General features: G+C 43.6%; 1 protein-coding gene across 1 annotated transcript in view; it reads left to right on the top strand.

The window, feature by feature from the left end:
• The first annotated feature begins 507 nt into the window (after positions 1–507).
• HSD17B12 (hydroxysteroid 17-beta dehydrogenase 12) overlaps positions 508–27,528 on the top strand; it is a 57,766-nt gene continuing 30,745 nt past the window's right edge. The window contains exons 1-5 of the mRNA XM_062635973.1: positions 508–612; positions 5,934–6,009; positions 19,930–20,040; positions 25,015–25,079; positions 26,089–26,133. Of these exons, the coding sequence (XP_062491957.1) occupies positions 5,949–6,009; positions 19,930–20,040; positions 25,015–25,079; positions 26,089–26,133 (282 nt within the window). The 5' untranslated portion in view covers positions 508–612; positions 5,934–5,948. The remainder of the gene's footprint in view (positions 613–5,933; positions 6,010–19,929; positions 20,041–25,014; positions 25,080–26,088; positions 26,134–27,528) is intronic.

The following is a 27,528-nucleotide window of genomic DNA, read 5'->3' as shown; positions in this document are numbered from 1 at the left end:
GGGTGAAAGACTTTAACCTGGAGAAGCCCAGCTTGGAATTGATGCCTGCCATCGGTCACTCATACTTGCTGCTCCTAAGCACAGTGGTCACAGGAATCTACTGGACAGTCACTAACAGAGACCTGTTGGCTGTGTCCCAGAGTGCTTGTTTTATTGTATGATTACAGGCTTTAAGCTACTTTTTGTTGTACTACTTAAAACTAAGATGAAAGCTGGTTTCATAGCTGTAGCTGAGCTTGTTTTAGCTGAATGACTTGGAAACCTCTCCTAGTCCGCAAAGGTTCTGAAGAAATGTAGTGGACCAGAGGACTGGCATGTGAAGGGGTGCTGAACCTGATTCTTGAAACAGTCGTTAGGCTCCTAACTCCACCTCTTCGTCTCCTTTCTTACATATGGAAAGGTTTTAGTGTGAGTTCTCCAAGAGATTTAATAGAAGTTGTACACCTATTCCAGAGACTTTGATGTGTCTCTTGGCTGGAATGAGTAACTTAACAGCCTACTAATGGACACCCATTGTAAGGATTTCTGTGAAGCAACTAATGTGTATCTGTTTGTTTGTTTTCAGTGGTCACAGGAGCTACTGATGGAATTGGAAAAGCCTATGCGGAAGAGGTAAGAATTCTTATCACTTGGAAGTGTATCTTGGTCCTTGGTGAGATGTCATGCTGTCTCAACTCAGTCGAACAGCAGGTTGAATAGCCCAACCCTATCTTAACATAGGTAGACTCACAGAATAGTTAGGGATGGAAAGGACCTTAAGAACATCAAGTTCCAACCCCCCTGCTATGGGCAGGGGCACCGCACACTAGATAGCTGTAGGGAAAGAGGTCTCCTGCCTTGCCTCCCTCTGGTGACCATCCAAAAGTCGAATCCCTTTTTTGTTTCCTTCCTTTATTTGTAAACTCTATTTTCAGCCCTTTTCCTTCAGTTTTTATTTTAGACTTTTTTTTTTTTTTAGTTGTTAAAATTATTTTCACTTTCTCAACCCTTGGTATTTCTTTTTGGTATTTCCAGGCACTGACTAAATGGCATTTCCAGCTGCCTGCAGTATGTTCCAATTATTCTCTATAGTTCATGAAGTCTCTGAAGCTGGGTTTTACCTCTGTCTCTTTTACTGTACTTTTGCTCTTGATGGATATGTGGACTTCAGATACGGTACCGGAATGTATTGCTTAAGACAGAAAGTGCCTGTTAGTATGGGGCAATTTAGCCTATAAGCCCAGAGAACATCATGACAAATAGTGCTGACTACAACAACTTATAGCAAAAATAACTTTCACCTCCAGCATCAGTATCAGAGTGAGCCTGTCTGTACTCATTTCTGTGTTCTCTGAAACACCAGCATGACTTTGTGAGCAGATCAGCTGTGAGAGATTCCCTTTCTCTTCAGTTTTCCATTCTGCCGAGCCCACAGGGAAAGAACTATTCATCTTCATGGGTAGCCCTTGGCCTTCAGGTTTCCCTTCATACCTGTGTGCCCTGCCATCTGCATCCCTGGCCCCCAAAGTTCCTTTCTGCTTTGCAGCAAGTAGCATCTTGTCATACTGGGTCAAGAAAGGGGTGCTTGCTGCTAAAGGAATGAAGCCTGGTGCCAACAGCACCTGATCCTGGTGTAAACCTGACAGCTCCTGTGTGCCCAATATCCAGTTACGTGGCACTGAAGCAAATGATGCAGTACTTAAATTGCATAGAGCAAATGGAAGGAGATCACTGTGGCCAGGGCATAGCCCTGTCAGGAGGAAGTCCTCTGGTGTGGGACCCCTGAACATCATAGGAAATCAGATTCAGCATCAATGTGTTAGGTTATGGGATGAATGAAGCCACAAGTTGCTTTATGTTCTACAGGATGCTTCTGGGAAGCAATGGCTGTTTCAGCTTCTTTGCTATAGTTGCTGTAGGCACAGAGCACCCCAAAGGGTACAAATGTTTATTCTTGTGCTATAGAATGAACCACATTTTTCATGGATTAGATTTATTATTGCCACTTTATTTAGGATAAAACACAAATCACCCTTACAGTTCAGGTGGATGCAGTCAATTTGGATATATGGTGGAATGTGGAATACCTAAAAAGACCTCTCAATCTTTCCGTTAACTCTAGAGATGTCTTCATAAGGCTGCCAACAAAGGCTTGACTTGCTCCTAGAAATTCCCTTCAGGTCACTATAAGTGCCACTGACATACAACTGCTTGGGTTATAATCATGTAGATAAACTCCTTCTCCTTGGAAGAGTTTGTGCGAAGCGTAATGGTGTGTTGAGAATCACCTCTTTGAAAGTCTGATATGGCCACCAGTGATCGATGGGATGATGGTGCAAGTATGTGGATTCTCTGGTTGTACTTTGCTCTGTTGGCTACTTTCCTTCTTTTCCAAGCAAAGGGCCACTCTTGCACTGTTAAGATCTTTACTCTTTGCTCAGTTAAGCGTAGCTCGTCACTAGACTACTTCTTCATGAGAGGAGTGCTATGGTAAATGCAAGTTTTCTTCTGTGTCTGCGTGATCATAGAGTCAACTAGGTTAGAAAAGGCCTTTCAGGTCATCAAGTCCAACCATAACATGGTGATGCTCACCCAGTCTTTGATTCCAAAGCAGTGTGCATCTCCCCTCCCTTTATTTTTTCGAAGGCTATGGTCAGGAGTTGCTATTTGTTGTCCTGCTGTTGCTGTTTGCTTTTGCCAGTCACGAGTTAAAATGTAATCCTAGATGTATTTGTATGGTAGTGATAGACTACAGGTTGTGATCCCATTGCGTGCTCTGCAGTACTCTGCTATGCACATCTGCTCAGTGTTGGCTTTTATAGATCCTCTTGTTATACCTGCTCTAAGAAGAGCTTTAACTCTGCTTTGGTGGTTGGTAATGACATTCCATCCTGGAGAGGAAGGGCTTTAATGGCAGCTGTGTGTTGCTACCAAAGTGGAAAATGTGGTGGTTACTAACGCGGCATTTAAGGGAATCAGACAACATCCACCAACACCATTAGAATGGTGACTCTCACTTGCATCAATTACTAGTCTGTAAGAGCATCTTCTCAATGTCTGCTACTCTGGGTGAGTGTTTGTGATTAGTTTTAAGGTCTTCTCGTTCAGCCTTTTCATGACCCTATGGATGCTGGCCATAGATCCCAGTACAGTGACAGGTTATCTACAGAGCAAGTCGTGTCTTCCTTTTGTCTTATATAAAAGTGTAAGTAGTTATTGGGATTTCAGAGGATTGTTATTGTTCTTTGGACTGTTGTGGTCCCTTTCAACCCACTAAGCCTCTATAGTGACGTCAGAGCACTCAGCAGGAACTGGTTTGCTTACATTCAAACTGAACTGGCTGTTGAGCACTGTAGTATTTCCAGGTTTTATTACTTGTTTTAGTGGTACCTGTTGCTAGTTCCTGGCTCTTTCCTTGGCCGTTCTGTGTGCTCTGTACTCAGGTATGGGTTACCATTTCCAGATGTGCTTCTCAGAGCGTGTCCCTTTAGTGTGAATATGTCAGCAGTTTGGCAAGCTTGTTCTCGTGGTAGAAGCTTTCTAAACGTGCTGAAGTTCCACTATCTGGGTGCCTTGGCATGGCTTTACATCCTTGGCATTTGTGTTAAGTACAGACAGGTACTTTTCCATAAATCTCAGGTACCCACTTAAGCAGTGTGAGAGCCTGGAGGTCATGACTGCTGGAAGCAAGCAAACTGCATGTCAGCACTCTGCAGCTTGTACCCGTGAGGAACATCTCCGAGGCTTTTGTGCCCTTTGGGACCACAGCTATTTCAGGCTGAGTTAGATGACGGTCAGAGTGTCCTCAGTGTCACAGGCTGAACTAGTTTGAAGTAAAGAATTTGCCTTCACTGCCTTTATCCTGTGCAATGAGAATTGCTGTGTTACTCCCTTCTCCCTGCCCTGCTTTCCAGGCCTACTGTTGGCTTTATGAAAAGTGTATTCCAGTGACTCAGGTGCTTATCTGGGGGTGGATGTGTTCATCTCTTTTAGATAATTGTCCCCATAATACCAGATCATTTCCTCGAGTGGAAAGCTTAAGTTACCCATAAGCCTGAACTTGGCAGCAGTTTGTTAGTAGTTCCTCGTGTGAGTGTCTTTAGTTTCATCACATCTCACTATGGGCCCATGAGAGATGTAGTATGAGGTTTCTTCTGCTTAGAGATCACACACAGGAGTGAAGTACAGAGTTTGCTGGCAAACTTCATGCTTCTCTCCCAAAGAAGCTTGAAAGGTAGATGACATTAAGTTACTTCAGATGGTTGTTGTACTGTGCTGTGGAGTTTGTGGGGAATTAGATTGTCTTTAAGACCTATTCTCATCTGCTTCCTGAGGTGGTGAAGGGGTTTTATTGGAGCAATGTGAACTCTCCTGTTTTATATGTAGGTGTTAAGTGTCTGAAAGGCAGTGTCACCATGAACTGTGGATGTATTGGTTTTACTTTTACCTGGAACAGGGACTTACACAGTAGTCACAAACATTCCTTGCTTTCATTGCAGAGTGATTCAGATATGTAGCTGTCTTCTTGCAGACACTTTTATATTGACTTGCTAGATCCCATTTTGGTCTTGCAGCGGTAGGTCTGATTTGGTGACCAGGATATGCTCTGACCACAGCTGAACTTACACCGATAGCTTCCCTAAAACACCTGCATGAGTAACCTAAACTTTATACCTGTGATTAGTACAAGTAAGAGGGAGTCTGACTAAAGGAAGGCAGTATCGAGTGCTGGGGTCATTTTGCAACATGGGTGTTCAAGTGACCATGGGTATGACCCTCTGAAATGCCATCCAGAGGGACCCTGACACGCTTGTGAGGTGGGCTGATGCCAACCTCATGAAGTTTAACCATGCCAAGTGCAAGGTCCTACACCTGGGCTGGAGCAATCCCAGGCACAGCTACAGGTTGGGCAGAGAAGAGATGCAGAGCAGCCCTGCGGAGAAGGACTTGGGGGTGTTGGTCGATGAGAAAATGAACATGAGCTGGATTCAGTGTGTGCTCACAGCCCAGAAAGCAACCGTATCCTGGGCTGCATCAAAAGGAGCGTGACCAGCAGGTCGAAGGAGGTGATCCTGCCCCTCTACTCTGCTCTTGGAGTACTGTGTGCAGTTATGGTGTCCTCAACGTAAAAAGGACATGGAACTGCTGGAACAAGTCCAGAGGAGGCCACCAGGATGATCAAGGACTGGAGCACCTCCCGTATGAAGACAGGCTGAGGAAGTTGGGGCTGTTCAGCCTGGAGAAGAGAAGCCTTGTGGAGACCTCATGGCAGCCTTCCAGTATCTGAAGGGGGCCTATAGGGATGCTGGGGAGGGACTCTTCATTAGGGACTGTAGTGAAAGGACAAGGGGTAACGGGTTCAAACTGAAACAGGGTAAGTTTAGATTGGATATAAGGAAGAAGTTCTTTACTGTGAGGGTGGTGAGGCACTGGGATGGGTTGCCCAGGGAAGCTGTGAATGCTCCATCCCTGGTGGTGTACAAGGCCAGGCTGGACGAGGCCTTGGGTGCCATGGTTTAGTGTGAGGTGTCCCTGCCCATGGCAGGCGGGTTGGAACTGGATGATCTTCAGGTCCTTTCCAACCCAAAGCATTCTATGATTCTATGATTCTTTGTTACCTTGGCGTGTTTAATTATGGTGATATCTTCTTTGCTTTGACTTCCAGAGGTGGTGTAAAAGTGCTGTAAGATATATGCTGTTGGCTTTCTGTTTTATGTGAACTTGTATGAACAGATAATAAACTTGACATGAAAGGAACCAAGTAAGAAGTAGCGTGGAAGTAGTTGTCCTGGTTTTCCCCTTCATGTCTCTATTTAAAATTGTAACGTTTTCAAACCTGCTGGTCATATTTGTTGTGTATCTGACAAATGATGCAATTCCTTTAACTAGAATACTAACTTGGAAGTGATTTATGACTGTTCTTATGTCTCCTGTTTTGTTTTGTTTTGTTGCAGTTAGCAAGACGTGGAATGAAGGTGGTTCTCATTAGTAGGTCAAAGGAGAAACTGGACAAGGTTGCGAGTGAAATAAGTGAGTTAAAACCTTCTTTAAGCTTCCTTGACAATCTTCAATGTCTTTTCCAACCTAGTTGATTCTGTGATTCACAGGCATGCTTACAAATTCATGCAATGGCACATGAATTTCATGCATGCTAATATATACAGCTGTGATTTTGAAAGAGGTTTGCTCTTGTGCACAGTACAAATGTTACAGATATAAATGGTAAAGGCCTTGCAGATTAATTTTCCAGGTGTTCATATTGAACTGCTCAGAACAATAGGGCTTAATACTGGAATCAGTGTCTAAAAGTCTTAGTCTTCCATAAGAACAGCTTATCAGGTCAGACCAAAATATCACCTATCCCTGTAGTAGCTGTCTGAAATCACGTGCAAGACATGTAGCTGTTACACGTGAATATTCCCTCAGCTTGAGGCAAGTTTGATTTCATGGACCTCAGCCATGAGGGTGATTTCTTTGTAACTCAAAGCTGTTGAAAACATGTTCCTTAAGTTACTCATTGTATTACCCACTACCTAAATTTATCTAAATCCTCCCTCGTTTGTTTCATTTGCATAAACTAGTCAAAGATCAGATTAGAGAGGTGTAAACTCTATTGGGGTGACGAGTGTTCATAGTCATAGTCATATGGAATGAGTTAATGTGTTTAAGAACACATGTTAGGGATTGTTTGGTTAGTAAAAGTGTGGTAAATGGCTGTAAAATGGGTATTTGTATGGGATCAGGTAGGGGAAAGCTTCCTCAGGTCTCTTGCTGACAAATGATTTTCCAATCAGGGAACTGTAACACCCAAGAATTCCTCTTGTAATCTATATCTCTTTTATTAAGGCAGATTTCATGCAAGGTTATTAGTTTATGTACAGTATGTCAAGATAAGGTGAGAAATGTAGCTTTGTGTGTAGAGGTGTTTGATAAGCAGGAGGGAGAGCTCTGTACTATAAGACCAGTTTCTCAGCATAATGATGTTGGGTAAAGGAAACCTTTATGGTGCTGTGTCAAGCCTCAAGAAACCCCCTATACTAAGTTATAAGGGGCTGCTTAGTGAATGTGTAAGGATGACTAAAAGACTCAAGGCCTTCACCTTGTTTAATGGTAACTGGTTTATGAGTTTACTGAAAGGACAGATGCTTCTGTTGATATAAATGCTGCTGTCTCTGATTTTTAATGTCCAGTGTAAGGTGGCATATGAAACTCCCTAGGCAGAAGAGTCTTCCTTTCTCTATGTATGTTTAGGTGATAGAGAACATTCCTTCTTAGAGCAAACAGAGCATCACGTTCTGTTTCTGCTGGGTTGGAAGTAATTGGTATTGTTCATTAGAATCCTATATTTAAGGATGTCAGTGCAGTGTCTGGACGTACCTGTGATGCTGTAGTCAACACAGTCATGGTGTAAATGCAGTCAGTAGACTTGAGTTTTCCTGCATTCAGGCTCTTGTGGTGTCTGCAATCTGTTCAGATGTTGTCATTTATAAGGTGGGTGACTTTTAGAGCTAAGGCTGTAACAACTGGAGTGTTTCCCTTGCAGGCCTCTAAAGTAGCTTTCAACTTCTTTATGGTGGTCCTGCAGTTGTTCTTCAGATCGACATGAGCTTGTCCCTCTTGAGTAATGATCCTTAATCACGTTAAAGAAGAATGGCTCTTTATCTAATTCCAGTTCTTTGAACTGGGTGAGATATACATGTTTTCTGTTCCTTTCTCACTTAGTTCATCCTAGTGAATGGATAGATGCTCTCTGCCACAAGCAACAAGAGGGCTTTTAAGGATCAGGTATGTTTGTTCTATTTCAGAAGAATCTGTTCTTGTGCTCTTAGGGTATACTTATATCAAGAGTGATATCTATGTACAAAATGCAAGTTGCATAACCACCATCATGAGGGAAGTGCTGATATGCCTCTCTGAATGTTAAATGCCAGCTGACCTGGATCTGATATTTCTTTGTATGTGCACATTAAACTGGCTGTACTGATGTTCCAGGAAGGCCTGATGTTCTGAACTTGTGGCTTAGTTGGAGCAATAAATAGCAGTGGATTAATGACAAGTAGTTAAAGCCTTTAAAAGACTTTTCAGTGTGTTTTCAAGTACGTTGTAAAGCTGATTTTTTTTGCTCAGTAGTTTAGATCATGGCTATATTATTGTTCCAGCACCTTTGAAAAGTGTCTGTTGTGTTATACCATTAAACACTTGTAAAGGTTCAGAAAGAAAACTTCTCTGTGAATGGATACAGTTGTTCGAATGCTGTATAATGGGGCTGTTCCCTGATTTGCTGTATTCACTAATGAGGTGTCCAAGACACCTCAGGTGCTCTGTGCCGGCAATTGGTTCAGGAGCCATGGGTTTGCAAGCAGAAAAGCTTCACTTATTGCACTGCTGCCAATAGGTATGTTCTGAGCAGACTTGAGAAGAACTTTGCTATAGGAACTCATTCCCTAGGGGCTGCTATATGAAGAACATCATGAAAACCAGTCAAGCAGGGGAAGAGCTTTAAAGAGAGTTTGCCTGTAGGGAAATTGTCAATAGAATTTGGTATTTGTACACGTTTTTAGCTGGTGGCTTCACAGGACCAGTCATGGAGTTGTGCATGAGCTGTGCATGTGCTTAGCTACAGCTTAGGTTAGTTGTAGCTAAGCAACGATCCTACTTGCAGGTGTAGGTATCTACTTACTTGCAGGTAAGGGCATATAAATACAAGAAGGGAGATTTTAACTCTGTCATCAGTTACTATATAATTCCAAACTAATTTTTTTTAAAGCAAATTCCCATTTTCTGCTTTAAAGTTGGTGGTTATTAGTATTTGTTAGTATTCCATTCACCCAGGTGATAATATTAGTGAAAATAAACTGATTTCTTTTCAATGTATTGTCAAAAATGATCATTTAACTGGAATACATTGTCTTTTAGGCCTGTAATACTGTTCAAGAACTAGTGTCCAGAACTTTGATTCTGCTACATGTCTCTAAGAAATTACAGGGGTTTGCAGTTAAATCTGTGTAGCTGACTACTCCCAATAGTTTCCTGAGCTCCGTGCAGTGTTCCTGAGTTGCTTGGTCCTGGTAGTTTCATCTTGCCCTACTCTCTAACCCTAAGACTCCAGGTGCAGCATAAATGGATAGCTGTCATGTTTAGACTTGGGGTCTATGGTGTTCTCACTACTCTGGCGTGATTTGTGAGTACAAGAAAGGAATGGGATATGGTACCAATCCCAGAAATGTTCCTTCTCCATTTCCTAGGCAGGAAGCTTTTACTTCTGCTTTCTTGGTAACAACATAGCAGGGAGCATTCTGAAGCTGACCTGATGCTGACCACTCTGTTTGTGCCTTAGCTGTTACCATGACCTACTGCTACAAATGGCCAGTGCCCCCCATGCCAAATCTGTCCCTGCTGCACCTACTCTTTGCCCCTTAATCTCTGCCCTGTCATTTGTGAGTCCTTGCTTGTGCACACTGGTTAAATCCTTGTCACATCTTGGAGTTGGCAGGTGATACTTGCATTTAACAGAGGGGGTTGAAATGCAGACAGACTTGGTGAGGAAGGCGACATCATCTTCCTACTTCTCTTGTACAGAGATGAGAAGGTTCACTTACTTGAGCTTCACTCGAAGACTAACAGAATCCAGCAGTTATTTTGACCTTTTGTGGTCTATTTCAAGGTAAATTAATGGGTTTGCAGCCTTCTAAAACCTGAACCCTCTCAACATGCTTGAAATTCCCCTGTATTTTTTACACTTGACAAAATGCTTTCAAACATTTTTGCCTTGTTTTGATGCACTGAAGTCACCTTTCACAGAAAGTTGCAGCATCAGGGTCTTTGATTTGGAACAAGCTCTTGGTTTTCATCTCTGAAGGAAGTTCCTCTTGGATGAAGTGAGGAAAGCTCCTGTGGTTTTGCCTAGAATGGTGTTGGCCGCTTACTAAAGGAGCAGTTGTCAGACACTGTGGAGATCTGATGGAGGGTTTAAGTTGAATACATCTAATTTGAGTGCACATTAATTTCTCAATAAATTAATCATAGAATCATGGAATGGTTTGTGTTGGAAGGGACCTTAAAGCTCACCCAGTTCCAATCCCCTGCCACGGGCAGGGACACCTTCCACTAGAGCAGCTTGCTCCAAGCCCCTGTGTCCAACCTGCCCTTGGACTCTGCCAGGGATGGGGCAGCCACAGCTTCTCTGGGCACCCTGTGCCAGCGCCTCAGCACCCTCACAGGGAAGAGCTTCTGCCTAAGAGCTCATCTCAGTCTCCCCTCTGGCAGGTTAAAGCCATTCCCCTTGGCCTGTCCCTACAGGCCCTTGTCCAAAGCCCCTCTCCAGCTTTCCTGTAGCCCCTTCAGGCACTGGAGCTGCTCTAAGTTGTCCCTGGAGCTTTTTCTTCTCCAGGCTGAACCAGCCCAGCTCTCTGAGCCTGTCTTCCTAGTAGAGGTGCTCCAGCCCTCACAGCATCTTTGTGATGCCCCTCTGGACCTGCTTCTGTGGTTTGTTTCCCCCCCCCCCCCCCCCCTTACTCCCACTCTTTTACCATCTTCTCTTGCGTTTTCTCAGCATAATTTTGTTTGGATTAACTTGAAGAAACTGAGCAGAATCCTTAGGGAGGAATACACAACAGAGGCCCTGAAAGCTCCAGGATGCAGTCCTAGGACTACTTCACCTTTTAGGATAACTTCTGCAGGTAACTAGTGACATCCATGCAAAAGGACTTGGTTTACAGATGAGCTGTCAGCATACAGCAGAACAGACCACGTTGTCATAGCTGGTTTGAAGGATGAAACCAGCTTAAGGACGTTTAGCAGTCGGTGTCGTGGGTTACACATAGCAGTAAGCGATCTGGCAAGTTCTTAGCAGAAGGTGCTATTTCACACCTAGCAAGACCGAGTTAGCCTCTTCCAGAAAGCATTGGAAGCTTGCTTGCTGTGAACCTCACTGCCAGAGAGCTTCTGTGCAGTATTTGTTGTGTTAATAGTGTGTAAACCACATGAAGACCAGGAGAAGGAATTTGTAAAGGTGATTTAAATGTGAATTAGGTACCTTGAGTTTTCTTTTGTGAATGTAAACTACAGCAGAAGTAGCCTTTTCCACACCTCACATACTATGTATATTGTGTCTGTAGGTTCAGGGCTACCTCTGGGACCTAATGGTGTCTTAAATCCTAATGGTTTACACACTAGCTGATTGGATCAGTGGGGCAGAGAACTTACTTGGTATTGGAACCCAGAGTGAAGAACCAGGAATTAGTCATCCCTGCAGGCATTCAGGATCCCTGCATCTGCCTGGCAGTCAGGGGGAACTGACTGACTGACTGGGGGAACAGGTTGCATTTGCCTTAATACACGGGAATTTACTGCCTTTCTTTGCTGTCCATAGAAGCTGTGGCTGCCCCATCCCTGGCAGTGTTTGAGGCCAGGTTGGAAGGGGCTTGGAGCAACCTGCTCTAGTGCAAGGTGTCCCTGCCCATGGCAGGGGTTGGAACTGGATGAGCTTTAAGGTCCCTTCCAACCCAAAACTTTCTAGGCTTCTATTTATAGCATAAAGTTTAGTGGCTGCCGAAACCAAGGGCCCTTGTGCTAGTCCCTGGGCCATTAAACACCTTCTGTTAACACAAAAGCTGCAATATATTGCTTATCACTTTGAGTGTAATATAAACTGAATATTACATGGAAAAATGAGCGTTGGGTTGCTTTCACTGAGTAAAAGTCTGTTTTGGAAATCTGGTTTAAGGCAGTTGGTGGAAGCTTTATAGCAGAGAGACTTAAAACTGGGTCTTTTAAGAGGCTCTGCAGGGAGCAGTCTCTGGCACGAGGACTGGATGATACAAACAGCACTGTCCTACAGCTTCATTCTGTGAGTGTGTATTTTAGTCTCTTGTCACTTTTTTAGCAGGTTGAGTTCCATTACACCAAACCCTTTTTATCTGTCAGAGCTCTCAAAATCCCCAGTGGATGGCTCTGCTGAGGAAATTGTGATAATCACTTTTATGGTTTCTTCAGGAGTACGTTGTGGTGAGGCAAATAACATTAGTTAGAAGCTGCTCATAGAGAGAGCAATCTCAGTTGTTCTGTTTTCCAGAACAAATTATTTAGGGGCAAAAAAATGCATGATGATGAAAAATGAACCGTTGTAAAGATGGTGTGGCCAATACAAGTGTGCTTGCTGTGTAACTCCTTAAGCATGAGCAACGCTTCCAGTGCTGAACTGGGTCCTGGACTACTTTGTGCATTAGATCTGGACTAATAAAGTATGTTTTTCCTTAGTAGCACTGTGGAGGACCCTGAAAACTGTGTTTTCAAGTGTCTGTCTTTTGACTGCAGTAAATGCTTATCTGTGGATGCTGAATGCAGATGAAATTAGAGGGGACATAAGAAATGATGCTGAATTAGCCTAGAAGCTCATTTTACTTGTTAAATTTGTTTTCATCAATCTAGAGGTGTTTTGATGCTCACTTTAGAGTAAGGGCATGATGTTTTTGTTAATGCATGCTATGATCCGTTTCTGTCTTTGCAAGTGACTCTTAAATTCCTCTTAAGGAATTCTGGTCATTCTGGAACTCGCTCTGCTGAACTTAAATCTGGGGAAAAAAAAAAGGGAAAAGTTTTTTTCTAATTACTGTTCTAATAATGATAAACCTGGAGATTTTAGGCTTTTATTTGTAAATAGTGATGAATAATTCATGTTTACATGTATGTACATAGTGTGTGCATTGTCACAGTCAAGCAATAACAACGTGAGGAGAACTAAATGTTACATGAAGTACTGGAAATAGTCTATATGCCCTTCCTAAAATGAGTTAGTAAATTGAAATAGCTTTCTTCATGCTGTGTGAAAACCAGTACCGCCAATGAATATCAGAAAAAGCCTTGGAGGGGGTTGAAAATAGTGTCAGGAAAAGGGGAGACATGGAACGGGAGCTTGAGGTGCTGCCTGTCACACAGTACTAACCTTTCCACTCCTCAAGTGGCACTTCTCTCTGAAACACCTTGGGTTGCATCCTATCACACTCTTTATCCAGCTCAGCCCCATTGGATGTATGGAGGTAGCGATGAGCAAAACCACACAAGGGCAAAACAATGCCCTTCATAAGCAGGACTTGTGACTGTCCTCATGCAGGTCCTATGTTACGGTTGGACTTGATGATCTTCAAGGTCTTTTCCAACCCAGCTGATTCCATGGTTCTATGTCGGTGCCTTGTGCCAAGCTCCATTGTGGCATACTGGAGCCAGGGGATGTGTGGTGAGCATCAAAGCTGTGCTCCCCTTGCTACCTGAAGTAACACTGACAGGGTGCCAGGAGAAGCTGTGGCCACCCCATCCCTGGCAGTGTTCAAGGCCAGGTTGGACACAGCGGCTTGGAGCAAGCTGCTCTAGTGGAAGGTGTCCCTGCCTGTGGCAGGGGGTTGGAACTGGATGGGCTTTAAGGTCGCTTCCAACACAAACCATTCCATGGTTCTATGACATGTGGAAGCATTGCAGTGACTTGACTGTGCAGCCCCCCTGGCTATCAGCCTCTGCAGCTGGTTTTCCAGCCTGCTTGATTTTTGTGGGGCTTTTTTTAGTTAGCTTTGTAATTAGGACAGGCTCAATTTAGGAATCCTTACAATGCTGAGCATAGTATTTGGGTGAACAGGGTTATTGATTGAGCCTGCATGTTGCTAAGAGTGTTCTGACTTGGTGCGTGTATCTTAGACGCTGTGATGTATTTTGACGTTAACTGGCGTCGGGGAGGAGCAAGTGCAGGCAAGTATTAATAAAGTGTGCTTTCTTCCTTTGTTTTATAGTAACAGAACTGCTAATACACATTAAAAACTTAAGTGATCCCTGTGGCTCAAGGGGTTTTGGGCTTTCACTTAGAGATCCATCTTCTGCTGTGTTGTCTTTGAGAAGTGAGGAATTGGCTTGTGTGTGCGTGTGTGTATTGAAACTTAAAGCTGTTTAACAGAGCTGTAACACTTTCAGTAAGGTCTGGCATTTTTTACCCATTCTGTACTTGTATGTAATTAGGTGTTTGGAATATTCATTGTTCTTAAGGAAGGTGTAGCTATGAAATAACATGTGCAACCAGTGCAGCGTGAAAGTTCCCTGGCAGTGTCGCATGTGGAGTTGAATAAAAGGGATCTGAACCTGTTTGTTAGTGCCTGATCAAATGTGCATACGTATTTGCTTTTAGAATTCTGCTGGAACATAGCAAGTTCTGTTAGATTGGATGCAGGCATTGCATTATGCTATACACACTGCTAGAGTGTATCATTTCTACCTGGAGACTTCTTTTGCCCGGTACAAACAGGGCTTTCTTTTAGCCACAGTTTACTGAGCTTCTGTTATTCCTTAGGTTACCAGTGCTCTGCTTCAGAGTTTTATAGGAGTGTCTGTAACTGATGGGTCATAGTTAAAATCCCACTGTTACCTGTTGCTGCCTATCTGCTCATCTTCTCATGGGGTGTTTGCTGTGCAGCATCCCCCTGGATTGAAGTTCAGCACTGACCCTTCTTCATCTTCTGTGCTGCTTTCCAGGCCTTGGTCTTTCTTGTTTTCTCTTATCAGAGAAATGAGACACAAGAGCCATCATTTGGGACAAGGACTGATACAGCTACACAAATGGCAGTTAGTTTGTCTATGCACTTAATGACTGAAACAACATCTGGAAGAGTCCAGAGCTTTTCCTCTCAATCATCTTTCCTGTGCTATTGGGATCTGATTCCTGAAGAACAGTGCAGGTTGTCCAGGGTTTCTGCTCTTTTTGCTCATAAACGCCCATACACTCCTCTTGTAGTTCTGTATTTCACTGTGACTGATGGGGGGTTGCATCTTGTTTTACACGTCTTTCTCAGTATCTTGGACTTCATTGAGTAACTTAGAACTGTAACAGTTGGTCTCTATTCTGCTGAAAGGCAAAGCTCATTCCTTGCATTCTTATGTCCCTACAAAATGATCAGAAACAGCTAGCTCTTGTTATACCCAGCTGACTTTAATCTGCTTCTATATGATGAATGATACCAGTGTGTAGTAACAGTCCGCTATTACCAGTCTGAAAGTACTGTATGGGTTCCATCCGTCCATGACACTTGCTGTGCTGCTTCTGTGAAGTCCCAAACTGGATACACTCCCAAAATGGATGTCTCTCCCTTAAGAAACCCCAAAGGCTTTGTAGATCTATCTGGAGCCACTCTGTAGTCTTAAATTCTTCTTCATCTCTGCCCTGCATAGATGCAGTACTAAAAAGCAGGAGGTTTTCATGCTTTGCTTTCATCTCTCAGGTTCTTACCCTTTATTCAAAGGTTACAAATTCTCTTTCTGGAGACTGGGTACTGGCTTAGGGTGAGTTTTGCTGCTGCAGTGGTACTGGAGAGATGACATCTTTATTTGTGGACGTAGTTGAGTCTCCTTACTTAAAGCCATATTTCCCCTCATGTATGATGAAGAATGGTGAGCTGTTTTTCTACTGCTTTGCTTGCATCTCTGGCCATCCTGAAGCTAAAAACCAAGTGAGACTTCTTTTAAGTTTTCACAAGCAGTTGCTTTATACCGCATCACTGTGTTGGTGATACTGATATGAGGCTTTGAATATAAAGCCATGAGATGCTTCAGTTCTAGCAAGAGGTTTTTAATGGACTTTCCCAGTATCTGCTTACAACGTGAGCATCCTATCCTGCACTTCTCTCTTGCTCCTAGTTGGTTGTCTGTATGATCTGCCTCGCTGTCTCGGTTCTCTAGTGCCTCAGTTGTGCCTGCTCCATGACTACCTGCTTGCTGAAGTACATCGCTTCCACCCCTACCAGTCTGTCTTCCTTGAGTATTGCTCCCTTCTTTCCCCTCTCCAGTGCAGCAGCATCATTTACTTGTGATGTTACTGGCTGCAGACTAGCTTCATTTGGCATCTGGAGGTACTTTTTCCATCCTAAGGTAGAACTGGGGTTCTCCTCTGGGCCTCTTAGGTTTAACATGCTCTTTAGCAGCTTTTGTTCTTGCATTTGTAAGTAAAAGCTAACGTCACATCTGTGTAAGAGTAGATACTCTTGTGAGCTACTGATTACTTAAATCATGTATGACTACATGAGTATCCTTTTAATAAGCATCCTGAACTTGACACATCAGTTATTCTTTACCACCTACGCAAAAAGTGGCACTTTTTTCAGTTATAGTATGTTCCCTTTCTAATGTATTATTTTTATACTGCCTTTGTTTGCATGACAACTGTATTTATATAGGTGTTGGTCTGGGGCATGCCTACGCCTCTGCAGTCTGTGTTCGTGGGTTGCTGTCTGGACATTTGTACTATTCTGCTCTATGACCAGGATGACTGGTTTGTTCATCCTTCCCACAGATGCTTTGTTGAGGTTTTGTTTGTGGTCAGCAACTTATTTGTCAAATGATGGTGTGGTTGCACAAGATCATTTCTGCTTTCATTAGATCACCAGGGTACTGTTGTGCATAGTTGGTCTCTTGCTAAGTGACCAGAAGTCATAGAGAGCCTGACAAAGAAGTGGTAAATGCCCCATCCCTGGCAGTATTAAAGGCCAGGTGGGATGGAGTCTTGGGCGACATGGTCTAGTGTGAGGTGTCCCTGCCCATGGTTGCCGTGGGTTGGAACTGGATGAGCTTAAGGTCCTTTCCAACCCAAACCATGCCATGATTCTATGACATGTGGAAGTTTAGTTTAAAACTTATTTTTAGGGTCAATACTGAGCTCACCTGATATTTTTAGTAAATGAGATGATTAAAACGCTGATGTGTCACAGTTGAGAAATGTGAAGGTCAGCTGAACCTCCTTTCTTATCCTTGAGACCTTATGGGTAGGTGATGACTGATTGCTGCACAACTATAGATAACGCTGTGGTGTAATACTCAGTCCTCACAACTGTTGGTGACGGGGTGGTGTATTGTTTGATCCCCACAACTATTGATCAAGTGGTGGTGTAATATTCAGTCCCCTGCTGAGCAGCATTTGAAGTACCAGTTCCACTTTATAATACATCATAAAGAATGCTGGACACTGGCAGATAACATCAGCTCTTTCAGATCCTCTAGCTGCTGACTGCAAAAGTTGGCTCAAAACCTCTTAGGCTCTATGTGACTGTCAGGTACCTCCTGGTCTTTGAGCTGAAAGCTCCGTTGAGGAGTTGTAGGTTTTCCCTTCTTGGGCAGCAGGAGCTCAGTCACTGCTAGATGTCCTGGATTAGGACATAGCCTGCTTGCTTCCTTCCCCATTACACTGTATCTCAGAGTCTTTTGGGAAGATGAAACAAGGATGTGTGCTACACTGTCTTCTAGTCCATCTGCTTGAGAACATTTTAATCCTTCTTAAGAGCAAGGGAATTCCCTTTTCCATTGTTTATACAGTGCAGATCCCATCTCTTCTCTGCACCTTGTACTCACTATTAGGACGACCTTAGGCAGAATTGCCTTAAGTCTTTTTGCATTGTCATTTGATATGGAACCATTTATCAGGTGTATCTATTCTCTGATGTAGTGGATCATGCCACCTATTGCAGGCTCTGTGACAGCACAGGGTATGCAGAATCATAGAATGGTTTGGGTTGGAAGGGACCTTAAAGATCATCTATTTCCAACACAAGATACCTGAACACTGGTGTGAAATGGAAACAGAGGGGTTGGTCAGCAGGCATCTTCTGCTGGGGCAAGGCAGCCTTGCATGTTTGCAGTGAGCAACTGCACAAAGACTGTGCCCTCTGACCATACCAGTAGGCAGTCTTCTACACTTCATATGTTCTTAAACACTGTACTACCCACCCTCCATCCACAAAGGGTGTTTGGTCTTTTTATAGTTGTATTGCTTAACTACCGTAGATGTAATGGCTCTTTGCTAGTTTTCTGAAGGCTCAACAAAGGGTCTTACATGAACAGTGATGTGAGGACTTAGGATTTAGGTTGAGAAAGTTGGGGCTGTTCAGCCTGGAGAAGAGAAGGCTGCGTGGAGACCTCACAGCAGCCTTCCAGTGTCTGAAGGGGGCCTATAGAGATGCTGGGGAGGGACTCTTCATTAGGGACTGCAGTGATAGGACAAGGGGTAATGGGTTAAAACTGAAACAGGGGAAGTTTAGATTGGATATAAGGAAGAAGTTCTTTACTGTTAGGGTGGTGAGGCACTGGAATGGGTTGCCCAGGGAAGTTGTGAATGTTCCATCCCTGGCAGTGTTCAAGGCCAGGTTGGACAGAGCCTTGGGTGCCATGGTTTAGTGTGAGGTGTCCATGCCCATGGCAGGGGGTTGGAACTGGATGATCTTCAGGTCCTTTCCAACCCAAACCATTCTGTGGTTCTATGATTCTATAACTTATTATTTTTTTCCTATTTATAATACTAGGTCTTCAGATTTTTCTTACCTCATCCCCTCAGTGTCCCTGTAGTGATTTCAGAAGGCTCCAAAGACGCATCGGTAACAATGCTAATGAAGAGCGGTTAGTATAAAAAGGGCAACTGAGCAGATTCGTGGCGGTGGTGTTTGTGTCCTTTAAACGACTCTCATTTCGTGAAGCATGTAAGCAGCAGTGAAGACAGCTGCAGCCCCACAAACCAGTTAAAAACGGCACGTATGTAGAAGCGAAGATGACTTGGGCTTTGCGCGCCCGATCCACTTGCGCGTGTTAGATGTGCCTCTAATGCCGCCTTTAATTCCGTGTCCTGTAAGTACTCCAATGTGTATGCTAAATATTAGACCAGCTGTGTTCAAAAATAGACTGTTCCTAACCCCCCCCCCGACGTGGAACTTGATTTTCTTGTGACGCGATCACAAGGCTGCTGCTGCAGTAGGGGCTTAATGCTATTTACGTCGTCATTTGACATAGCAACATGTCTCGAGGGATTTTCAAACAATGCAGCTGCTCAGGAGAGATGAAGAGGTTGAGGGTGAGGAGGGGGAAAAGGAGGAGAAAGAATTCCATCTGCCATTGTAGGGATATGGTGCAGGGGGAGGGGAGGCAACCAGCAAACCAGCGAGTTCAGTGGATTCATGATTCTGCATGAATGGACGGCAGGAGCATGGGAGTCGCGGCTTTCCCTTGAATGGGAAGGAGCATCATGGGAATCTGGCTGCTTCTAATCTGGTTTTTGTGAATGATTCCTTTCCTTTAACATGGCACCGCTTTTATGAATGGCTCTGGGGGCAAAGTGCTGCGAAATCCTTCTCGAGCTGTACACAGGTGCCTTAAGGAATTGCTAGGGCAGGAGTTAGGCGCAGCAGAAGAGGTGCTGTGATGTTAAGTACTCTTCGGCTCTTTTGACGTCGGAGAGGACGTCGTAATGGTTTTAATTGTGTCATTAATTTAGCTTTGATGGAAGCAGAAGCGCTTTTTATATGAAGTATTTTTAATACTTGCTTTCTTCTATTTCAAACTGTAGTTGGCGACGTGTACTTTTCCTGTTCTGTTAAGGTTGGAGATGACAGCATATCAGAACAGTTTTGGAATGTGATTAAACTCCAAGTTCTTCTGCTCTTGTTCACCCACATGTTTCCTTTTTGATTTATGTTCAAAATACTAAATATTCAGGAAGTTTGATGGCACCAAAAGTGAGAATGGAAAGGGAGGGCAATGAAAGAGCTATTTTGCTTGGTCTGAAGCAACTCATTTGGCTTAAGTTGGGGGAAAGTTTCCTTGTCAAGTTGTACTTGAACACTCATGTATGTGCACATTCAGATTTCTGCCCCTTTGGTTCTGTGCAAACCTGTGTCATTTGTTTCCTTGCCACCTTCATTATACCTTACAAACAGAATGTGCTGAATCATGTGGGAATTCATGGTCTCACCACAAGTAGCCGAATGTCCCAAACTTCCTGTGCAGGTTATGTTAGAACTCAATGATTCCCATTACAGAGGTGAAAATGTGTGATACTGGCTACTTAAAATGTTTTGTCAGAACGTAATAATGGATATAGCAATATCTGAATGGTAATTCAGCTAATTCAAACTTCAGTTTTTAACAACTTATATTTTCTAGGGGAGAAGTACCAAGTGGAAACGAAAGTCATTGTGGCAGACTTTGGAGAGACAGAAGATACTTACACTCGAATCAAAGCAGGATTGGAAGGCCTGGAGATCGGTGTTTTAGGTTTGTATCTGAGCTGTCTAAAGCTTTCATAGTGGTGTTTTGTCTTGACATGCCTACTAACTTCTTGCCATATTGAAGTTTATGGAAACCAATCCACAAAAGCTAATATTTCCCTGACTAAAACTGTGTTGCTGCATGCTCTGTGTGTGTTTTAGTTTCCTGTTGATGCACTACATGAAATGGTGTTTGCATGTGTGCCTGTGTAGGACTTGTGATGCTTATTGAATGTTTTCAGTGTGTTCTGATTGCTAAAGGCTCTTTAGCTTATGACAGCATGCAGTGTGACTTGACCTAATGCTGTCTTAGAACCTAAGCAAGCTCCAGATACTTAAGATTTAGCTTAGCAGTAGAGCCCTGTGGGAGAACCATTAACTTTTAATCATAGAGCTGTTGAAATTTAATCACTGCAATATAGCATCAAGTAACTGGCTCCTGCTTCAAAAGTTTTAAGCATGTTCTGGTACATTGGTAAGCTGCAGTTCCTGTTTGCTGGTAGTAGTGCAATATGCCAGAGTATGGTGTGTGATGTTGCAGGAGTGTAGTAGTGATGTGGTAGTCCTTGAAAAGACAAGGTGATCCATCCAGGTACTTCGTCAAATGTAGAACTGAGGTGATTTCAAGGTGTTTGTCACAAGCTAAGGGGAGTTTACACATAGCAGCAGTTTACCTGATTCTCTTCTGAAAAGAGGGATAAAGGCAGTTGCTTATCAGTTTTCTGCCTCTTTCTGTAGAAGCAGGTATACCTGTACATATCCTATATTTCTGTGGCTACTCAATGTGGGGATGAGAACCTGAGATGGTTAAATGTAAGGTTTGAGCTTTTATAAAGTCATATGGCTCAGACATCTACTGCTGTGTGTGATCATATAAAGTACTTCTCACTGCAAAACTCATTTTGCTAACTGGAAGTGTAGCAGTTAGAGCTAGAAATGTTTCTTTAAGAACCATGTTTCAAGCTAAGTTTGTTATACAGGTATATACTGTGTTATACACATATATACGTGTATATGTTATACACATATATGCTACATGAACTTCATTGCTAATAGATTAGCCTTATCATACAATGTCTGCAAATAATGCCCAAGAAAGTAATGCATATAAAAACTCAACTTAAAAAACAAGACTAAAGGATAAAGCCTAGAATCCTCCCTAATACTTCTGACAGATTGGAGTACATACAACTCGTGACATCCAGTATTTAATTGCTCCAAAACCTCAAATCCATTTGCGTAACTGCAACTGCCAACAATGTGTTTAATGTAAAGGGGAGTTGTGACAGCCCTGTGGATGCCTCGTTTCTTGTTTTTGAAGGAAATAAGTTCCAAAGAAACTTTGAAGATTAAAATTATCATCTGCTCTAATCCATCCCATCAAAATCAAATAGGGGAAAGGAGGGCTTGCAGGCTGCCTGTCACATAGCAATTGCTGCAGAACAGTCTTAACACTTACATGTCTTGAAACACCAGCAAACCTTTTACAGTGTGATGTACAGACCTGGTGCAGGGTGATGTGCAACCCTGGTGCAGGGTGATGTGCAGCCCTGGTGCAGGGTGATGTGCAGCCCTGGTGCAGGGTGATGTGCAGCCCTGGTGCAGGGTGATGTGCAGCCCTGGTGCAGGGTGATGTGCAGCCCTGGTGCAGGGTGATGTGCAGCCCTGGTGCAGGGTGATGTACAAACCTTGTGCAGGGTGATGTACAAACCACACAGTGGAAGGGTTCTTATTTCTCAGGTTTGGTTAAGATTATGGTGATGCACAAGTCATGAAAATCTGACTATAGCCTGGCTCAAAGTGGGCACTAAAGCAGTGACTGCAACTCAGATTCTGTGTATGCTTATTACAGGAAAACAAGCGCGTTCCTCAAACAGAGCCTGGTTCTTGCTTTTATTTGCGTGAGCACCTTGACTAAAACCATGGTAAAAATAGCAACTAAATGCTCCACAGTTGTGTATTCTCTAGCTGAGCTCCTCGGCTGTTTGTCATGCAGCCATTGCCAGTGCAGGTTTACAGAAATCTCTCTTCTAACTAATAACACAGTTTTAGTAATCTCATGCTTGAGATCATCACTTTACATGGTACGAAGGTTTCCTTGCTTTCCCCCATCTCTAGCTGTATGGGTAGAAACCCCTTGCCCATCTGATTTTCCAACACAGATGATGGCTACTCCAGAAAGACCATATCTTAATCTTTTTATGGCAATTCATTTCATGCTTTAATGCCTTATATTTTGAATTCTGTAGTATTTGTTGCAATCTGGAATAGAGCTTTTGCTGATCTGCGTTAGTGTGAGGGAAAACACGGGTTTAAATGAGAACAGCCATAAGGGATGAGTTCTCAGGTTCCAGTATATTTCCTTCTTTTCAGGTCTCATCTGAAGCAGTAGCTATGAGGAGCGTTGGTAGCACAGCCTAGTTCTTAGAGATCGATGCTGATTATTCCTTAACCTTATACTTGGAGAGATGAGAGTCTCCACGTATACAGCTTGAGATCGTGCTTCTGATTCTATAGTTGCACCGAGTCTAACTAAAGTACTTCCAGATTGAAATCCTTGTAAACTTCTTATTTGGAAGCTTCTTCTCACCCACGTAGGAAGGCTAAAAGAGTTTGCATAATGTTTTGCTGTGTGTTCAAAACAGCGTCTGTCAGTGACTTCGAACATGTGCTAGCTACAGCAATATGTTAAACAAGCAGAGGTGGGAAATCTTCCTTTTGCTGTTCCTAAATAGCTGTGATTCTCCAAAGGAGTTTGAGCTGGACCCTCTTGTTCTGCGTGTTTCTGGAGGTAAAATACACCTGTACCAGCTGAAAGTGATTGTATTCTGATGTTCAGTTCCAAACTGCAGCAAAGTAGGAGCTGGTAGAAAGTGCTGGAGGTGGAAGGGGATGTAAGTATCTGAGACCCAGTCTGCAGTGAGGGGTGTGAATTTGGTGTGAGACTCTGTAGCACAAATCTATATTTGGAGAGAATACCCAAGGTTAGTCCCTTGTTATGCCATGTTTCAGAGCCAAAATCCTTTCCCAGAGACTGAAAAATAGCTTATTTCAGGATGAAAAGAAAGAAAACAAATCTGGCTCCGGCACTAGCGAGGTTGGATCTTCTTCCTTTTTAGAACTTTCCCCCTAAATATAGCAAACGTCTGCTGGGAATTTGCCAGCTCCCTGTTCCCCTCCTCAACTCCCGTGTTTTTAAAGGTTATCTGGAAGTTAAAGATTTCAAACACAACCATGACTAATGAACTAGAGCTTTCCATAAATACACACAGATCCGCGCCGAAGGAGCTGTCATCTGAGGGAATCTCTGAATGAAGTTGGTGCGCTTAAGAACCTCTGCTGCGTGTTTCCTGCATCCCTATTGATGCTTAAACACCTCTGAGGTTGGATGCTGGAAGGATGGCTTTTAGCACAGGTGTAGGGGTTATTGTTATTTATACTTTTAAAGGCATCAGTGCCTTTTGATGGTGATTCTTGCCCTGCAGGCTCCTGCCCTGGAGGTGGACAGTGCTCATTGAGCACACACAGCCAGCGCTTGGGGATTCTCTAGGGTGTGAGGCACTATATAAATGTAAAATGTTGCCACAGCAACCAAATGTCACACGATTCACTTGCGTAAGATGAACAACGGGTACTTGGGAAACGGAGATCCCATTTGCTGGCTTTCTTTTTCCCCTTTGGTGTGTGTATGTGTGTCTCCATATCGATGTGCTCTGTGAAGTTTGAGGCTGCGGAGCCGCGCCGTTTGCTATCGGCGTTAGAAGTTTTCCCCTGCTCGCGTTGGGGTTTGAGCATGGGCATTGGTTTCACGTCTGAGAATGAAACCTTGCTGGGAAATCAAGAGGTTTAAGTAATTATTGCCTTCCCTCGGTTCATTTTGTATGCTGCAAAGGGGGGGGAAAGGCTTTGTAGATGTGGGGTGGCGGCAGGGAGGACAGTTGGATGCGGTGGATCTCTGTGTAAGGAGCCCCTGGCCATGGGGTACAGCAGAGGCGGGTCTTGAGCCCCTTTAAAGGCGGCCCTGGCCGCGGCGGGGTAGGGACGGACGGACCTGGAGGGACCGGGGAGGAGGGAAGCGGCCGCCACCCGGGCTCCTGCTGCCACCTTGCGGCCGATCCACGGTAGCGTCTTTGACTTCATCTGCCATGGAGCCAGGCTGGGAGCTGGGCTGGGTCAGCCTGGAGAAGAGAAGGCTCCTGAAGGGGAGACCTTAGAGCAGCTCCAGTGCCTAAAGGGGCTGCAGGAAACCTGGAGAGGGGCTTGGGACAAGGGCCTGTAGGGACAGGCCAAGGGGAATGGCTTTAACCTGCCCGAGGGGAGACTGAGATGAGCTCTTAGGCAGAAGCTCTTCCCTGGGAGGGTGCTGAGGCGCTGGCACAGGGTGCCCAGAGAAGCTGTGGCTGCCCCATCCCTGGCAGTGTTCAAGGCCAGGTTGGACACAGGGGCTTGGAGCAAGCTGCTCTAGTGGAAGGTGTCCCTGTCCATGGCAGGGGTTGGAACTGGATGAGCTCTAAGGTCCCTTCAACCCAAGCCATTCCTTTACCTATCAATAAAAGAGGTATTAACCAGTTTCACTCAATGCCCTGCCTGGCACTGACAGCTTTGCTTTGGCTGGAGGCTCCCTTTCAGCAGGGTCTCAACACTGTGGTGCAGCAATGTCGCTCTACACTCACACATTGTGTGCTGACATTTCTAAACGAGGACTTGTTCTTCCCTTGCACTGTGGAATGTGGTGGAGGATGGGTATGATGTGCTAGATGTGTCAGCTTTTAAACAACCAGAGAACTCACACACATTTAAAATGGCTTGCGTAGTCACTCTTGTATTCTTCATGTGTATTCTTACACTGAAGAAAACTTGGCTAAAGGGGTCAGAATGTTTTAAATGCACCAGTTTAAGAGTGTTGTTTGAAAACTGTTACTCATCAAAGCCTGAGAAAGCTGATGGTGTCCCATGAATCTAATTCATTCTTTTGTTTCAGTTAACAACGTGGGAATCTCCTATGCTTATCCTGAATATTTTCTGGATGTTCCAGACCTGGACAAGGTAAATGCTTTTGTGGTACTTTGGGATGTTCTCATAGTTCGCACTAAATGCTTAACAGATAGGGCGAAGGTATTCAGGTTTGGTTAAGGAAGCCACGTAACAAGGTCTTCTGATTACAATGAAGGGTCCCAAAAGTTGAGATTTGCATAAAGCAACAAATCAAATGATGGCAGTCTCGGTTTTTGTGGTTTTATGTGTTCTTCTTCATTTTGTATTCCTACTTCAGAAAGATGCTCTGGGGTCAGCTCAATTCCAGTCCTGTCTGCGGTCTCATCTGGCTGTTGTTCATGAGCTGCCTTAGCTGGAGCTGGGGATCTTAACTGAAGGGAAAGGAAGCAAGCAGCTTCATGAATGGAAGCTGCATATTCCGTAACACTGTTGTGAAACTTAAATACGACCATATTAGTTTGTGATGTGGGGACAACCTTGATTGCATTGGGTACGTTGAAAACTGATTACAATTTCACTGGTGGATGGTTTTGTTTCCAAACCCCTTGTAGCTCATTGTATCCACTGTGGGTTTGTTTCCTGCCTAAGTGTTGATAGCTGTATCTGGGTTTTCATTCACCTAAAAATAAGCTTCATGATAGCAGAAAGAATAAATCCCCAAATTCTGCTTTTTTTACTTGATGAATAAACTTTGTCTCAAGCAATATTGTGAAATGCAGAGTGAAATACAGCCATGAATTTATGAATGTGTCTAAACCAGCAGAATTTATTAGAGTTCATAAATATTGCAAAAAATGATAGAAAATACAGTGTCAGTGTGATACATCTGCCTTGTTCTTTATTAGTATGAGTCACTAATCAGAGATAAAACTTGACCAAGGGCAATTCCCAGACTGTGCTTTGAAAGTCCCTCACTGTTCCCAATAGTTTAGCAGGAAGGCAATGAGTAAAGGTGGATGTGTAAGTGTCAGGTTTAAGTTACCCTTGCACTTGAACCTAGAGGGCATGTAAATACCAAACAACTAACTTGGAATAAAACCCAGCCTTTGTTTTCTTGCAGACAATCGACCAAATGACCAACATTAACATCCTGTCTGTCTGTAAGGTAAGTGCCCCATCACCAACACTTGTCCTTGATGTATTCATTCAAAACCACTTAACAGTTAACATCCGTTTGTCTGGGGCAATTACTTTTGCCTGTTGGACCACAGGATCAGTTTTTGTCTTAGAGTAACCTAGAGGTTATGGCTGTCCTATCAGACTGTTCTGGCTGTGTGAAATAGAATTAGTTGCGAGGTACCTGTTAGCTATTTGGAAGAGCAAGGTATGCACAAAACAACACTTAATGCTTCTTCATGCCTGTTCTAGTCCTTCTTGTAAACTGTTCATTCTTTTCCCCCTGTATCTGTGGTTTTGGGGGGTGTTTCTTTCTGCATAGCTCGGGTTTTTGTATGTTGCAATGAGAAGGCGCTTAAATATCTCCTGTGAAATATAGGAGCAGGAAGGAAAACCGAGTCCACAAAGGTGTGCATTAACTTTTGAAGTGAAGTTACCTTCCCTTTGTAACATTAAACCTGAAGTTGTTGCTGATGAGAAATCAGCCTGACTTCAGGCTAAAACATATGGCTGTTCTCTTGTTTATTAACATGAGACCCATTCAAAACCTCAGATTTTCATCATAGTGTTTCCAACTGAAAGGGCCAGAGGGAATAGCAGCTGCTTACATGACATTGGGAGTCAATTAGAGCATTATCAGTGAGTTCTGAAGAAACTCCTTGTGATTATTCACTGTTAAACCATCGCTTTCTCTTCTTATGCATAACAAAACTTGCATATCCATTAGATGAGGGTTAACCTTTTGCCTCAAAGCCAAGTATTAGATGTTTTAAAGCTGGCTTGGAAGATTTGACTTCTCTGCAGCTGTTCTGATTAGGTCAAGTACTAAATTCATCTAGTACGGTGCATGTGAGGAGTCTGAACTGTGTGGTATTTCCCTGTGAGGAGGGACAGGACCTCTTAAAACAATGCTCCTGTAGGATTATTAAAACAAGCAAACAGTGAAAGTGCAACCATTGCATGACTGCATGGGATTGTTAGTGACTTCTGTTAGTCACTTAGCAGGGTCTTTGTAATGTTAACAGAGCCATCCCAGGTGTAAATCTGAAGTGTTATCATGCACAGACCACTTGGTTAGAGGTGAGTGTAATCAGTGCTTCTGCTGAGGTGTGACATCTGTGCTGTGCCAGCAGAGGGAGTGCACTATTCAGTGATTAAGTGATGTGGGGTATCATTCTTCCTGGGAGCATCTTGTTAGAATAGAAAAGTTAGAGATGAACTACTTGAAGGTGTATTTCCGAAGCTAGAATAATAGTTGAGGTCTGCTTTAACTCAGTTAAAGCAGATGCAGAGATGCAGCCAGATTATATTGCTTTCCTGAACAAACTACTGCTGGTTTGTGGCTTGAGTTATTGTGCTTATGATCAGTGGTGGTCAACAGTTT

Source organism: Pezoporus occidentalis, unplaced genomic scaffold (assembly GCF_034315485.1).
Source record: "Pezoporus occidentalis ecotype Australia unplaced genomic scaffold, CSIRO_AGI_Poc_V1 ctg46, whole genome shotgun sequence".
In the NCBI taxonomy this organism is placed as follows: domain Eukaryota; kingdom Metazoa; phylum Chordata; class Aves; order Psittaciformes; family Psittacidae; genus Pezoporus; species Pezoporus occidentalis.
This window is presented reverse-complemented; position numbering and strand designations above follow the sequence as displayed.